Source organism: Serinus canaria, chromosome 19 (genome assembly GCF_022539315.1).
Source record: "Serinus canaria isolate serCan28SL12 chromosome 19, serCan2020, whole genome shotgun sequence".
Classification (NCBI taxonomy): Eukaryota; Metazoa; Chordata; class Aves; order Passeriformes; family Fringillidae; genus Serinus; species Serinus canaria.
Genome location: NC_066332.1, coordinates 3,506,057 through 3,521,259, shown reverse-complemented (window position 1 = coordinate 3,521,259; position 15,203 = coordinate 3,506,057). Strand labels below are relative to the sequence as shown.

At 41.3% G+C, this 15,203-nt stretch overlaps 1 protein-coding gene across 5 annotated transcripts in view; it reads right to left on the bottom strand.

Moving 5' to 3' along the window:
• Positions 1 to 451: 451 nt before the first annotated feature.
• Positions 452 to 15,203, bottom strand: part of NCOR1 (nuclear receptor corepressor 1) — a 55,785-nt gene continuing 41,033 nt past the window's right edge. For 4 of the 5 annotated variants that reach the window (XM_030230728.2, XM_030230729.2, XM_030230730.2 and 1 more), the window contains exons 30-47: positions 14,259 to 14,342; positions 13,498 to 13,754; positions 13,032 to 13,392; positions 12,315 to 12,539; positions 10,903 to 11,112; positions 10,100 to 10,249; positions 9,401 to 9,565; positions 8,785 to 8,950; positions 8,047 to 8,543; positions 7,477 to 7,605; positions 7,208 to 7,368; positions 6,822 to 7,045; positions 6,263 to 6,400; positions 5,036 to 5,178; positions 4,423 to 4,476; positions 3,944 to 4,165; positions 3,482 to 3,664; positions 452 to 3,302 (exon numbers count right to left, since the gene is read on the bottom strand). In XM_030230728.2, coding sequence (XP_030086588.1) covers positions 3,115 to 3,302; positions 3,482 to 3,664; positions 3,944 to 4,165; positions 4,423 to 4,476; positions 5,036 to 5,178; positions 6,263 to 6,400; positions 6,822 to 7,045; positions 7,208 to 7,368; positions 7,477 to 7,605; positions 8,047 to 8,543; positions 8,785 to 8,950; positions 9,401 to 9,565; positions 10,100 to 10,249; positions 10,903 to 11,112; positions 12,315 to 12,539; positions 13,032 to 13,392; positions 13,498 to 13,754; positions 14,259 to 14,342 — 3,557 coding nt within the window. In that variant the 3' untranslated portion in view covers positions 452 to 3,114. The remainder of the gene's footprint in view (positions 3,303 to 3,481; positions 3,665 to 3,943; positions 4,166 to 4,422; positions 4,477 to 5,035; positions 5,179 to 6,262; positions 6,401 to 6,821; positions 7,046 to 7,207; positions 7,369 to 7,476; positions 7,606 to 8,046; positions 8,544 to 8,784; positions 8,951 to 9,400; positions 9,566 to 10,099; positions 10,250 to 10,902; positions 11,113 to 12,314; positions 12,540 to 13,031; positions 13,393 to 13,497; positions 13,755 to 14,258; positions 14,343 to 15,203) is intronic. The other variant, XM_030230731.2, reaches the window with a different exon arrangement.

Below are 15,203 nucleotides of genomic sequence, written 5' to 3'. Positions count from 1 at the left end.
GGAGAATTAAACCAGAAATCACCAAATCCATATTTAGTTAAGATAGCAGAACTAATTCTGTCACTATTTTAACCTCTCAGTTGTCAGAACTGCAGCTGGTTGGTACAACCCTCAATGTAATTACATCACTATTAATTTACTTACAGTAGCTGCTTCATCTCTCAACTCTGAGCTAAGAGGAGGAGGCACACAGGTTTTCTAGAGCAGAAGTTCATTGATGCTGGAAAACTTTAGTCACATACAGAGCTTTGTTCTCAGCAAGCTAGGAAATAAAAATAGGGCTGTACTGACAGAAAAGCTCTGGCATATTAGAGCCAACCTTCCCTCAAGTGCTGGGTTTGGGGTTTGAAGTAGCAGAGCTTGGAGGGCAGCAGTGTCACCTGGAACCCTGCAGCACCCTGGGAGCAGGGTCTTGCCTGATGCTGCAAAACAAAAGGGAGACACAGGAAAAGCAAGTGGAGAACTGATCCCCTTTATTGATTGGTCTGAATCCAGAAGTCACTGTCTAGTGAAGACATTGTGTGGAAATTATGATGCATGGGTTTTTCAAGTCTTAAATGATTTCATATCAGAATCACGAACCATATCAAGATGAAAGCATTGTGAAAGCGCTGATCAGAAATCAGGTAAAAATTTGTAGTAAACTACACTTTGTAAACATGACTTACAAACACCTTCCTGTTTGAAACAGGGCAGATGTAATTCCATACTTGAAGATTACTGGAATTGTGGTAAACCCTAACTTAGGCTCTGGAGAGGTTTTTACACTGGAGAAGTTAAAACTCGGATAACAAACAAAAAAAAGCAGCAACATTTTATGTGCAAATGCCACTCAAACTGTATCTTAGGAGATTGTGACTATCCTACTTTGGATATCTTGCTGCTGCTGCAGCAGTAATATGAAGTTTTGCAATGAACATGCTATACTTACTGTACAGGTAGCAAAGACATTTGTCTGTACATGCCTCTTTCACATTGTATTTGTTACACTAAGAAAGTGAGAACAAGTGAGTTTAAGAATGGAACTTAACTCTCCACTCCAAATTTAAATCTACAAAAAGGGCAGATCAACTCGTTTTCCAGTATATGTTGCTGTGGGAACCAAAAGAGAAAGTTAAAATAAGAGCACTGATCTACAAACAGGATGAAAACTTCACTGCTTCAAGCCGGAAGGGTAAAGGAGGGGAGGATGAGAGGAATCTTTCTCAGAGAAAGACTGAGAGGAGATTTAAGACTGCCAACGGATCTACTGTGATACAGTATTTTAAAAAAGTAGCAAAATAGTTCTGTATTTCCAACAGTGTCAAGTTTCCAAATGAGTTCCTTTGGAATTTTGTTTCCCACACTTGGGGCAAAAAGGCTTTTCTTAAAGGACTGAAAATAAATTTGCTATTGATAAATAGTTCTGTGCTTCTTCCTGTTTGTAAGTGGACCAAGACAGTCCATGGGCTGCAGAGCTCACACAACTCAAGGTTACACACTGCATTACACCTTCCATACAACGCATCACAAATACAGCAGAACCCAAAATATTTCTCACTGGAAATAACTCCAAGGCAACGGCCCTGTTGATCAATGAGATGCAAAAGCAGTTTGGAATCTGACAGACCACGCCACCCCCCAGCTCAGTGCTATCTGTGAATCAGTCCTTCCACCCCGGAAGATGTGAATTCTCTTCCTGAGGTCAGTGCAGCATAAAATGAAGATGCTTTTGGAGATGGATGTCAGGACAGCCTGTGCCATCACTGCCCAGATGGATGGATGTGTACATGAGCTACAAGCACACCATAGCAAGCATTGATAGATGAACAATTAAGGAGACTCTCCTAGTACCATATACAATTTAAAAATAAAAATCACCCTAACAAGTATTGCACACTTCAGGAGTTAAGCCAAGCATTTGTAAGGACTTCCACCAAAAGCTTGCTTAGAGGGACAGGGACTGTGACGCAGACTTCAAAATAATTATTACATAAAGATTTTAAAATCAGATTGGAGGAAGGAAAAAAAAAAATCACAGTACCTATTTCAAACTGGTTGTAACAGAAGCCAAGTAGTTGACTCGTGTGTTGCTCAATTATTCTATAAAAGCACTTTGTTTTATTTCAACTTGGGATGTGGAGCTTTTTCTTCTTAAAGGATTTATCAACCCACCCAGAGCCTCTGTTCAGAAAAGCCATTTGCTGTGGTTAAATATGACAGGAAAATTTAGTAGCCTGTTTTGACTGCATACAATGCAGAAACAGAGAACACTAAGAATAGGCTTTTAGGGCACAGTTAAAATTCCCAGTGTGCATAACAGTGAGGTATGCCTCCAGAAGCTGTTCTTTTTTTGTTTCTTTAACCTTTTAAAAATGAACCATAACATACCCATGCAATAATATTTCTGCAGTGTTGCTAAACAAAACCAACTGCACCAAAAATTTACAATGTGGCAGAATTTCAAATTCCAAAGAAATATATCATCTCATTCCAGCGAACTGGAGTTATGTTAATGTACAGAATTCACTAAGGGGTCAGTCTTAAAAATCAACATTTTCACAAGAGCTTGAACACCACTGAGAAAGTGTGTCTAGGGAAAAAAAAAATATATAAAAGCACAATGCCTGCAGGAAGTGGCACGGCATTAAATGGGCAATGATGGTTGGGAGGTTGGGGTTCTGGTTAGGTCAGGCTGAGAGGGAGGCTAGGGTTATGAAGAGTATTCTACACTGGAGAAAATGCTTAAAAAAAATTACAAAATGACCCCCAAAGTTTAGGCAATGATTTGAACATAAGTACACCAGATACTATAGCAAGGGAAAAAACACTGCAAAAAGTACTCTCTATTTACAGAAGAATGATTTAAAAGACATTATGGTTTTCTTTACAAATAGATGTAGAGCAGGAATAGTCCACATTTTTAAAAACTCTTTACATATTTATCTTTAGTAAGTCAACCTTCTCGACCACAATGCTCCAACACACAGCCTGTGCAGAAGGCATTTCACGGACTCTCCAGCAATTCTTCATTGTGTGGCCCTTGCTCTCTTGGAAAGTCTCTGTGGGCACAAGTCAAAAATAGATTTCTCTTTTTGACCCGCAAATTAAAAAAAAAAAAAAAATCTGCATAGTTCAGTCATCACTGTCAGACAGAGTCTCATATTGTGCTGAAAGCAGTGGTGCAGGCTCTCGCTCCCAGATCCTGTTCTGTGGGTGAGTGGTTGCTTGGCTCATGGACGGGGGGGCACAGGCGATGGAGGTCGGGGGGGTGCTGCTCAGCATCCTCATGGTCAGAGGGTTGTATGGAAACTGGGTGGAACCTGCACCAAAAGGCAAAAACATGAGCTGTTCTGAGAGATCTGTGTTGGCCTGGGTTGTGACAATTAGCAGAAAATCCACTGCAGAAAGCCCCCACATGCTGGGAGCTTCTGGCCAATATCCAGCATTACAGTGCGACATCTGAGACTGCAAACAAATTTGAAAGAAGCCCCTTGCTCACCTGTTGATGAAGGCCTGTCTTCCCAGGCCCACACTGGAGTCTGTCTGTGGTAGTCCCCTTCTGAATGTACAGATGAGACAGAAGAAGGTCTTTCAGTTCCCAAATATCCCTGCCCAGGAATTGGAGACTTTGACTTCCTACTGTTTGACTTGCCGATGAGCTTCTGCTTGCTGACTGCCCCACCTGGCAACAGAAGGGACAGATTTCACCAACCACATTTTAGCCTCTGTGTGTTTGTTTCTAGAAATTATCAGGCAGCACTGAGAAGCTTTAGGTATCCAATACACCCTGTTCTCCTTTCCCTGTTCCATCAGTGTTGCTGGAAAAGCCAGGACAATAAATGCAAACACCACCTCTGCCAATTACAGAGGAAAGACAGTGATTTTCAGTGATACCACGTTATTCAAACCCTTGATTGATTTATTTTCTTTAAGGCCCTGGGATATTTGGGAGCTGCAATACCTGAATTTGGAGATGGATTGGCTTCTTCCCTCCGTGTCTCGTTAGTGGCCGGTACCGCGGTGCCGGAGCTGCCCGGAGCCACGGCGAGAGGCTGGGACATGACAACCCCGTGTTCCTCACTCTTGTCATCAAAGTTTCCCATCAGTGCTTTCCTAATAATGTCTTCCAGACCCAGATTACTGGCAGGATCTGCAAAGGAGTGACCCCTAGAACTGACTGCACCTGGGAGAGAAGAGAAAACACAGGGAAAGGTGGGAAGGGAGGCAAAAAGTGTATCTTGGAGAAATTACAAAGGGGTGTGGGGAAAAGATTTGGTCATTTTGCTTTTCCTTATGGTGAAGGAAAATAAGTTTTCATGTAGGATATTAGCTTTTAAATTTGCAGCATTTTCTCTTTTACTGGACTCCCCAAAGAGTATAAATTTAAGATGTTAAAGACATTACATTATGGAACATATGTTCTTTTATTGAAGAACTTACCTGAGGTAGTGACTGCTGGCAAATTGAATATTTCAGTCCCTGGCTGAGCAGTTGCTGCAATTAAAACACAAGATTTCACTGAATTTTTCAGAACTGATGATCACTAAGTGATCAGCAGTAGCCCTACTGCACAAAAAAAAAAGCAAAAATATAGTTCTAGCATCATATTTCACAATGTCAGTGTTCACTACTGACATTGTGGGATACAATTCTAATTGTATTAAAATGCTGTTAAAAAGACATAATCATAAGGGCCAAGAAAACACAAACTATTTAGTTTCAAGACACCTTTCCAAATAGGAAAAGGTGTAGTATTTATACAAAGCAAATTACAGACAGTTAGTTAATGTCAGATTTTAACAACTCTCTCATTAATTATGTGGTTTTCACCTCTTAAATTAAGTGTCAAAATGATGTGACAGTCCTACATACAACAGTATATTAAAAAACCCTAACCTTCTAGTTCTATGGTCATAAATTATTTATGTGTTTTATATTAATAGATTTATATTAATTTGTATTATTTGATCACATTTAGGTCAGGACATCTGCAGGTGGAAGTCACATGAAGCTTAAGCTGGAAAAATTGAGTGAAAAGGCAAGTCCTGCATACCCATGTCAGAGTCACCTCCACCAGATGAGTTCAGCTTTCGAAATATCTCCTGTTTCTTGGATTTTACCATTGGTGAAGTGTTCTCAAGTTTGGTGAAAAACGAAGGCAGGTAACTGATACTGCCTGGAGAGCGAGAGTCAGTCCTGCCAAGACCAACACGTGTCAAAGAGACAGAACTTGTAAATGCACATTTAAATCTTCCCAAAAGCAGTCAAGCATCTTCCCACCAACAGTCATATGAACACTGGGGGGGCTCAATAATAACTGAGTTTGCTTAAACAGCAGCAATCTGACAAATAAACTTGAATTAAAAAACCAAACAACTTGTACGTAAATTAAAAAGATTTTACTTCATTTTTAGATTACTTGTACGTAATCTAAAAATGAAGTAAAAAATAATCTAGATTTCTTAGCTTAAGATCCTTACATTTCTAAAAAGTGCAACATCCCTTGCCATGTTCTTGGACATCCCTTTGCATCTACCTAACATCTGTCATGGACTGTGACAGCCCTGCAGCAACTGCAGAGTGGAAAACCCCAAGAAAATTAGAACCAGTTTCACCAGGATGAGGGTTAAATAAGTACTTTGGGTGCTCTTCCTTCCTCAGCAGGGCACAACAGGAGCACCCATTCCAGTGTGCATCTCCCACACGTTTGCAGACACCAGCACTGCCAGGGAGCCTGTGAAGGTGCTGTGCAGTTTGGTGGTGCAGATCTGACAGACTGGGACAGGGCTGCCCCATCCATGGACACCCCACTTCCCTCCTCCTGGAACCTCCTTAGCTTAGTGATATTTCAAGTGATTAACTGTTTCAGCACCATTGCTGGAAGCCTGAGTTCCTCTACCAGGACAGTATCCAGGAATCCAACCAGGCAGAGAAGAGTGAATGATTTAAAATAAAAACTGTGACCTTTCTCAAAACTCACTTCAATTTTACAGAACTGGCAACCACGAGGAGTTTCACTCTAACATTCTCTCAGCTGTGACACAGAACACTCTGCTTTCACCAAGAAACTTAAGACAGAGCACCAACATGTGACCTTTCCCTCAGCCTTCCCAAAGCACCTCCCAAATTGCAAATTTTGGATGTTAGTGCAGAAGGATTGACAGTGATTAACAATTTGCCTGTGGCACCAGAGGAAAGGCAGTTGAACTGCTCTTTAATAGACACAGTTTGCAGCACAAAGATTCAGAACTATGTTTTCAAAAGTCAGTTTTACACCTACCTCTGTTCAGTAGGCTCAGTTCTTTGGGAAAGCAAAAGAACATTTTCTTGTTTCTCATGTACAACCGGGACCTGAGGTGGCGAGATTGGCTCGTAGGGCTCTGAGGGGACATGACTCCTCTCTGGAGATTTTCCAGGCCTACATCCACAATTCAGAGAACAGATAATTACTCTCAATGCATGTACAGCAGTAGTTAATGTAACTTTACAGTTCCTACATAACTGCTTACATGTAGTTATATGTTACATGCTTTAGTGATCTTGGTGATCTTAAAAAGATGACAATGCATTGTCCACAACAACTCTGGTAAGTTTTAAGTTATTACATGTTTTCAGCTGTCTAAAGACTGGAAATTAGGAGAAGTAGCAAAGGGAAAACAGTTATAAGTTAAGTTATGGAGCCAAGCAATTGATAAAAGAGCAGGAGACAGACTTTGCCTAAAAATAAGACTGAAAGGTGCCTTTACTTCCAATCTCCACCAAGATTATTGCACTATTTTATATCAATATCATATCTGGGCATCAATTAAACTTGCAGTTAGACTGGATCCCTGCATTACCTTCCCCTGGCCTTGTCAGAGAGGTTCTCAGGGGACACTCTGGCCCCTGGCCGCTGGTGGTGCACGGGCTGTGGCTGCGCCTCGGGGCTGTAGCGGCTCGAGGTCTTTGCCCGGCCAGAAACAGGCGCTGGAGCAGGGGTGGAATTCTGGAATGTAGTGGTGGGAGGCTGCAAAGAGGCCTGAGAAGCTGCTTGGTTTCTAGCAAAGTCTTGTGTGATAATTTGCTGGATGTCACCAAAAGAAATAGAAAAGAGATCTCGGTCAGACATTGGCCACAGTGTAGGTACTCATGAACTAAATGAGCCTGATGGTAACAAATGAGGTTACAAATTCAGATACAATATTTTGTAATAATCTCAAATAAAAGGCACAATTATGAAACCTACACAGATGTGATCAGCAAGGGTGATGAGCCGGTGGGTCCTGGGCACGTGTGCCATCCCTTCTGCCTGGGAGGAGGGAGGTGGAGGTTGCTGGGGTGAGGGGGGCTCCTGTTGTGTCCTGTAGCGGTGAATGGGGCCCTCGTACGGCCTGTTGGGGTCAGCTGCTTGGAACAGAAAAGGTCACTCTGGTAAGCTTCAAGGTTTGAAACTTCTGTGCTTACAAATCTAAAAAAGGTGACTGTGAGAATATTTCCACATGCAGATGAACTTACTCTCTGCCTGGCTTGGTTTGGGTGTCTCTTGTTGATAGGGCTGTAGCTTCTCTTGAGCAGGTACAGGTGAATTTGCAGGGCTGATCACCTCAATGGCATCTCCAGGAGCTTCATACCGGTGTGAGGACACTGAATATCAAGCAAAGGTTGTGGAATAAAATGTAAATATGACAAAAAATTTTTGTTGCCTATACTTAGCAACACCAGTGCTTCCAGTAAAATGGCACCAGTGAATGAAAGTCAAAACACTGTTGCCTTCTCATGATAACCATGGTGATACAAATACTTCCAAGAAACAGTGCTCTAACATAAACCAAGTAATTTTCAGTTTTCTGACTTCTGAAAAGGTTACTCTTATGATCCTGCATTCATGCTGTAGCATGGAATCTGAATAAAGCAAACAACTCTGATTTTGCAAGAGTAACTATATGGAAAAACTGTATTTGTTTATCAAGTGCTTCTGCTTTGCAGAGCTGAATATTTTATCATTAAACATCTGAATCATTTCACATCATTTCCCTAAAGGTTAAGACAGACAGCAAAGAAGTAGAGAGTTACTAAGATACGTACAACTACTGGAAGAATCTGAACTTTGAGAGCCCCTATCTCGAGCATCCTTGTCTGAAGCAATCTGGCGAGTGATGATCACATCTATGAAGTTAGCAGCAGTAATTGTGGTCTTTCCTCGAGTTCTCAGCTCTTCCTCGTACCTGGATTTAGGAGGAGGTCCTTTCTCTTTACCAGCCTCTGAATAGACTACTGATGAAGTCTGTCCCTGGGACTTGCCACCAGAGTAATTGGCAGATGTGTAAGGGCACTGCACAGGCCTCTTTTCTACCTCCAGGGTCTTCTGCTCCATCTGCTGCTGGTCAGTCACCACAGCTGACCTGCGGCCCATGTTCTCTTCTATCCTGGTTCCTTCGTGCTTGCTCTCCTTTGCTTTGGCAACTTCCATCTGAGGAGCAGAGGCTGCAGCATCCACGAGTGCTGCCAGGGCATCAGCAGCCGTGTTGTAACGGGAAGCTGGCAAGCCTTGAGTGATAGAGGGAGCTCCAGGGGTGAGCTGCCTGTGGGCAAACATTGAAGAGCCTCAATTACATCACATGGAAAGAACTAAAGCCATGAATGCAATAAAGCAAAGCTTTTCCGACACTAATTTCTACCCAAAATGCACTGATGAAAATGCTCTGATATATCCAATAATCCACTATATTTCTTATAGTGAAATATCCTTAACCCTGAATGCACTTTTTAATCAGCTGAAATATTAGAACAGATATCTGTGCCACATTAACTTCTAAAACATACATGATACGTAGCTGAGCAGCAGGATCCAAAGGTGTGATTACACTTGTCCCATTGGTTCCTTGGAATATACTTGGCCTTTGTTGCAGAATGTTTTCCTGGCTTCTGACAGAGGGGGATGGGGACCGCACGTATCCGTGACTGCCGGGTCTGCCAGGCTGCTCTGCACCTGCAGGACAGAGTGGAGGGGAATAAACCAAAATAAATGATTACTCTTACAACAGTGTAACACTGGAAATCAATGCTGCCCCCTCCACATCCCTTCCCAGCTGTCTCCACCACTCTGGATACTCTTGTAACAATGTGTGAAACAATGCTGCCTCCTCTACATCCCTTCCCAGCTGTCTCCAGGAGGATATCACTCTGGATGTGATAGTATGTATTAAAGATTTAAACTTGGTCACAATGCTCTAAATTATTTGCAAGCTGTGCCAGTGACAACTAGGATTCACTCCTCTTTAGGTGCTACATTGTTTTGAGAGAAAGTTGCAGAAGACAGGAACCTGCCTGAAGTGCAGAGTAAAAGCAAACTGTAAATGGTGTTTGCTAACAGTGACTACATAAAATGAACAGTTACAGAGTACAAGACAAGTGATCCAAGTGTGTCCATTGCCCTCACCTGGTCGGAGATAAAGCTCAGCAGGGACTGAGGTGATTCTCTCCCTCTCTCGTTCTCGTTCTCTTTCCCGCTCTCGTTCACGTTCCCTCTCCCTTTCCCGTTCCTTCTCCCGTTCCCTTTCCCGTTCCCTTTCAGCATTTGAAGCTGCCAGGTGTGTGGGGTGTCCTGGAAGGTCCATAAGGTAAAATGAAGGAGTAAAAATATTTACTTAAGTGAAGCATGGCAATGTAAACACTTGCCTGTATATTTTGCCATACACTTGCAGCAAAATTTCCCAAATACATTTTAATCCCACTCAAGACTATTCACTTATCTAGAAAGACAAAAGCTTAATACAGTGACAGTGGAAGGCTCAAAAGCCTTTTACTAAAGTGGTTGCTATACAGTTAGAAACAACACAGCTTCTAGACCCCAAATTCTACCCTTCAACACATGTAAAATAGGGTTAGTGAATTATAATCAAATTACTCCAAATAAAGACCTGACAGAATGAGGCAAATTCAGAATTTGACAGTGCTTCTACTGTAACTACACAGGATATCATCAAAACCCCTTTGCTATCCAAGTGAGAAGTGTATGCAAAAAGCATCTCCTGAGAAAACAGCAAAAGATGGCATTAATGAAAGCTGAAATAAAGATGGTCAATTCTCTCAGCATGTCAGACAATTAAAGCCATCACCAAGCCATGAGAGCTCCTACCTGGTGACAGAGAAGCAGGGTTGTAAGGCCTGGGAGGGAAAGTAAGCTGGGTGCCAGGGATATATGTGATTCTCTCCATGGGTGGGGTGCTGGTTCCTGCAGGATGAGGCACTAAGATAGTGGGGGCCATATTGTTCAGGTCAATGATTCCTGCCAGGAGATGACACATGTGAGAATGGCCATTCCAGGACATGGTCTACACAGTCAGCAATGAATGTTTGGTGGAGAGAATACAAGAATAAGGCAAGTGTAGAGCTATATTCCAGCTGGTTATACTCTCTTAAATCTGGCAATGAGGAATTTAGGAACATACAAAGTCAGAATTTGCATTTGTAGCACTCCCTTTCATTGCCCTTTGGGGAAATGCACTTCACTTCTATTCAAAAATCCCATCTTTTAGAAATTTTGGGTATTACCCAAAAAATAAAACAATCAGCATTGTTATCACAAACATTACACTTCTGTAATTTTATATTATTTTTGAAGAAGTAATAATTTTGATATAATTCTCTTTTCTGAAGTTGATGGTGAGCTAAATATGGTTCTGATCATCAATTAAAACAAGTAGAAAACAACCTGGCTCTTGAACACCAGTAACTCTCAGAGACTTCCCCCTAAAAATATTGATTATAGAGGTGGTTTTCCTTTCCTCAAAAGGCAGTTTCCAAATGAGCTGTCAGACATCCAAGATCACTACAGGATGAACACATTTATACACACAGCCTTGTATGAGTACATCCAAACCACAGCTGGCAGAGCCAAACACACTTTTAAGAGGATTCTAGCAAGAGAGGCAGGCCCACCTCGTGCTCCTGCATAAGGGAGTGCCAAAGTTTGCTCCCTGGGGGACAATCCCCTGGTGACATCGGGCCGGAGGTTGACTTGCATCTGCTGGGAGGTGATGTAGTCGTTGAGGATGGTCTGGCGCGTGTTCTCCATGGCGTACAGCTGGTACTGGCTGGGGTACCCCGGCGTGGGGGACAGCTGCCTTTGGAACAGGTAAGCAGCAGCAGCTGAGGGTGAAAGGAGGGAAAAGGAGGCATTTAGGAAGCAGGATGATTCTGGATTAAATAAAACGTTCAGGTGTTGTCATGGACGTATTTAATGAAAAATCCTTTTGCTAGGATCTTTTCTCCTGAGAAGCTGAGAAGCCTCAGAAAGGAAATGGAAACAATAATTCTCTGCTGCTGTGGAATGCAACAGGTGCATCTTTGATTGGTCTCATGAGGTTGTTTTTAATTAATGGCCAATCCAAGTCCAGCTGTCTCGGACTCTCTGGTCAGTCACAAGTTTTTATTACCATTCCTTTCCTTCCTTTATAACCTTCTGATGAAATCCTTTCTTCTATTCTTTTAGTATAGTTTTAATATATAATTTTCTTTTAATATAATATATATCATAAAATAATAAATCAGCCTTCTGAAACATGGAGTCAAGATTCTCATCTCTTCCCTCATCCTGGGACCCCTGTGAACACCACCACAAGGTGTTTGTAAAGCTTCAATGAGAGGAGCTGTCAAGTCTCTCTAGTTGGTGGCAAATGAATGAAAATAGCATTTTAATACTGGTGTTTTACTATTTCTGCACTGCATGCACACTGAAAGTGCTAAACGATCCAGACTGGAGAGATGACTTTAACAGAACTATAAATCCTGAAATTCTGAAAATGTAAAAGGCTGAAATACCTAAAGAACTTAGAAAATACCTCACAGAAGTAAACTGAGGCATAGGTTAAAAGGAAGTCACTGTATTTAATATCACCTAATAATCCTTCAGTGAAAATAATCAGTCTTGAACAGAGGACTTATATAGAATATATGTCTACATATAATTATGTAGAATTACACTTTAATTCTCTAGCCTCTTCCACATCCTTCTTTGCAAAGCTTTCCTGAAAGCTTTTAATACATTCCATGAATACTTTTCTATAAATACTGTGAACTGTTTAACAAAACAGAAGCAAATTTCAGGCAGCTCTGAAGGCAAGTTACAGCATTATACAATACTAATTTACTAAGTGTCTTGGTTAGATATTAAACTGATATCCAACAATAGCAATAAATACATATAACCTTATATATAACCTTATAACCTTACTTATAACCTTATAAATGATATATGGCCACTGATAACTGCCTTATAAAGGTATCCTTTCTGTGCATCAAAGCTCACAGTATTTCTAAAACTAAAAGAAAGCCAACACAAATGTATTTACCAGGATCCAGAGCCCTGTGAAATGGCATAGCAGGATCTAAATGGGGAGGGAGGTGACCCCTGTAGACTTCAGGAGTTGCTCCTCTGTGGTGAGGGTCAAAAGGACTGTGAGCCACTACAGGATCAACCCCTGGGACTGGGGATTTTGCTGGCACACTCTCTCTCTGTGTTGGAGTGAGTGTGTTCTTCCTTTCATGATTTGCTGACTTCCCAGAGGATACTCCAGCTAAAAGCAATGAAAAACTCAAGTTAATAAAATGCCTATTTCTCTGTTGAAAATTTAACTGTAAAAATACACTGGTTCCCAAGGAACATTTTCAATGACTGCAATACAACAAAGCACAGAGAATATTTTATATCACAAAACACTTCTGCTGAAAGAACTCTACTTTAAGATTATTTACACTAAAACATCTTCCTCATCTAGACAAAATCAGGAATAGGTTCTGGCCTTAAAATATTATCCTTGCAGGTATCACTTTCAATGTGATACATAATCAAATGCAAATTGAGACTGAATTGTGTTTCTATTTCCCTCTTCTATTATGGCATATTTTGATTTTCCTATTTCAATTAACAGCTTACAGCCTTCTAAAATTCATTCTAGAAAACTTCCAAATTGAGACAAGCCACTAGAATAAAATAAAGAAGAATGGAGTACATAAAAAATTCAAATAATAAAACTTTTTTGTCTTATCTGTGGAGAGGAATGACATACCCTCACTAACTCTATTCATCATAGGTGAACTCCTGGACATTGGACTCTGATAGTTCACAGGTGTCCTCCGAGCATTTGTATCATCATAAATCCCAGGGCTCAGCTGTGATTTGGGAGTTTCATGAAGGGTTGACCTGAGAACAGAGGGACCAGAGCTGACTACGGACGTGTGACGGGACCGCACGGCATCCCCGGTCTTCACATCTTCGTATTTTCCTCGCTCCACCACCTTCACGTTTTCTGGCACCATTTCCAGCTGAGGCATTCCCCGGGGCAGCTTGCTTGGTCCAGTGATTAAAGATTTTACATTGTGTTTGATGGCAGACTGGCCAGAGTTGCTTTCATATTTTATGGGTGTGCCCTGAAGAGGAGGAAAAGTTCAGGTTAAAGTCACGTTGTGGAAAAAACTCGCACAGCCTGAGCTGATTGACTCCTGTGTGAGTGTAACAGTGCCTTCTGTATCTACCTGAGATATGGAGCCTTCTATGATTGGCCTGCTTGTCTGCACCATTTCAGGAGTCTTGCGACTCTCTTGGCTTAAGAGGTCCTGCCTGGGGATCTCATGGATGGAGCGACCCATCTCCTTTATGGTGGTGACCCCATCGTAGGGTTTGCCCTTGGTGATGGCTCCTTCAAACGTCCTGATGGGAGGTGACTCTCTCTTGATCTGCTTGGGGTACTTCAAACCCTCTTCAAAACTTTCAGCTGTTGCTCTTGGTGTGCCTTTTATAGAAAGAAAGGGTTACATGACTGGTATTAATAGCTGCTAAGTCTCCTTTTTCATAAGCAGAGTAACTAATTACATATAACAGTGAAACTTTGGTTTGCTGTAGTCTGTGGTAAGGTACTCAAAGTCTAAAAAAATCATCACAAAAATAATATTGAAAAATATGTGACAGAAAACCTCCTGTGTTATTTCAGATGCTGAAACAAAAGAAATAAATGCATCTGCAGAGTTGTTAGCCTTCATTAAAGTGCTAATTAAAAAATATTCATATTAGAAAGTCTATTTTCCAATAATAAATAAAATCTGTCTTTACAGACTAACTTTGAGCACAGCAAATCAAAAAGCTGCTGATTTATGCTCTGAAAACTTTTCATAAAATAAGTTCCACCTTTAACACAGCTCTCACAGTTAATAAGAACTTTAAGGTTCAGAAATCCAGATTTTTGAGGCTTAATTAATGCTCCCCTTTCTTAGGGAGCATTACCTCTGCAATACCTCACCTTGCATTATGGAGCCAGACAAGACTGTTCTCTCCTTTAGTTCAGCGTGTGGGCTACCCCGAGGCAGCGCTCGGCAGATTAAACCTAAAATTAAAATGAAAGTAATTTAGGGAATTAAACAAGTGCTAAAAAAAATCCAACCTCCAAACCAGCAAACCCCCTCCTTCTCACACATGAGAGATGGTATCTGCACCCTGGCAGTGCCCAGAGGGCCAAGCCTCAGTATGCCAGGCATTGCAGCAACATGTTATAAACACCTCCTGCCCTAAAAAAACAATCTTTCAGTTCAAGTATTTGTGCTATTGCATAGTTGCAAGTTTTAACATATTTAGAAAACAGGAGATGTTTTTTATAATTAAGCTTAACCTTTGTTTCAAAAGCAGTCACTGCTTTTCTCACACTCCACTTTCCTTGCCTAGAAAGAAAGGTGTTAATGGTGGGAAGTGGAACCAAGAAAAAAAAAATCCAAAATATGTCTCAGCATGCTCCAAATTATCAAAGTTCATACTGAATCACTGGGGAAGAGATGAATTTACTGTGTCTACAGTAAGAATCTAAACAAAGTGCTCAAAACACTTATAATTTTTCACAGTGTGAAGACAGAAAATGTGTCACTGATGAGACAAAGCAGTACCAGAGCAGCAACTTAGAGGCAACACTGAATTTCTGTGTGCAGCCTACAAACCTCACATTCACCCTGTTCCATCTGATGGACGTGTCCACAAAATAGTCTCCAAGGGCTACCCAAAAATGGGACAAAATGCTTTTAAGGAGCCAGGCTCCATGGCTGAGGCAGGAAACATTTTCTTGCATTTGTATTTTTACAAAACAATCAGCAAAGTTATATAATGACCTGCCTTGGCCTCTGCAGGTTTTGTTTGATTACAGTTTACTAAAACACCACAGCACTGGGGATGCCCTGAAGCAGGATCCTGCAGTTCAAAG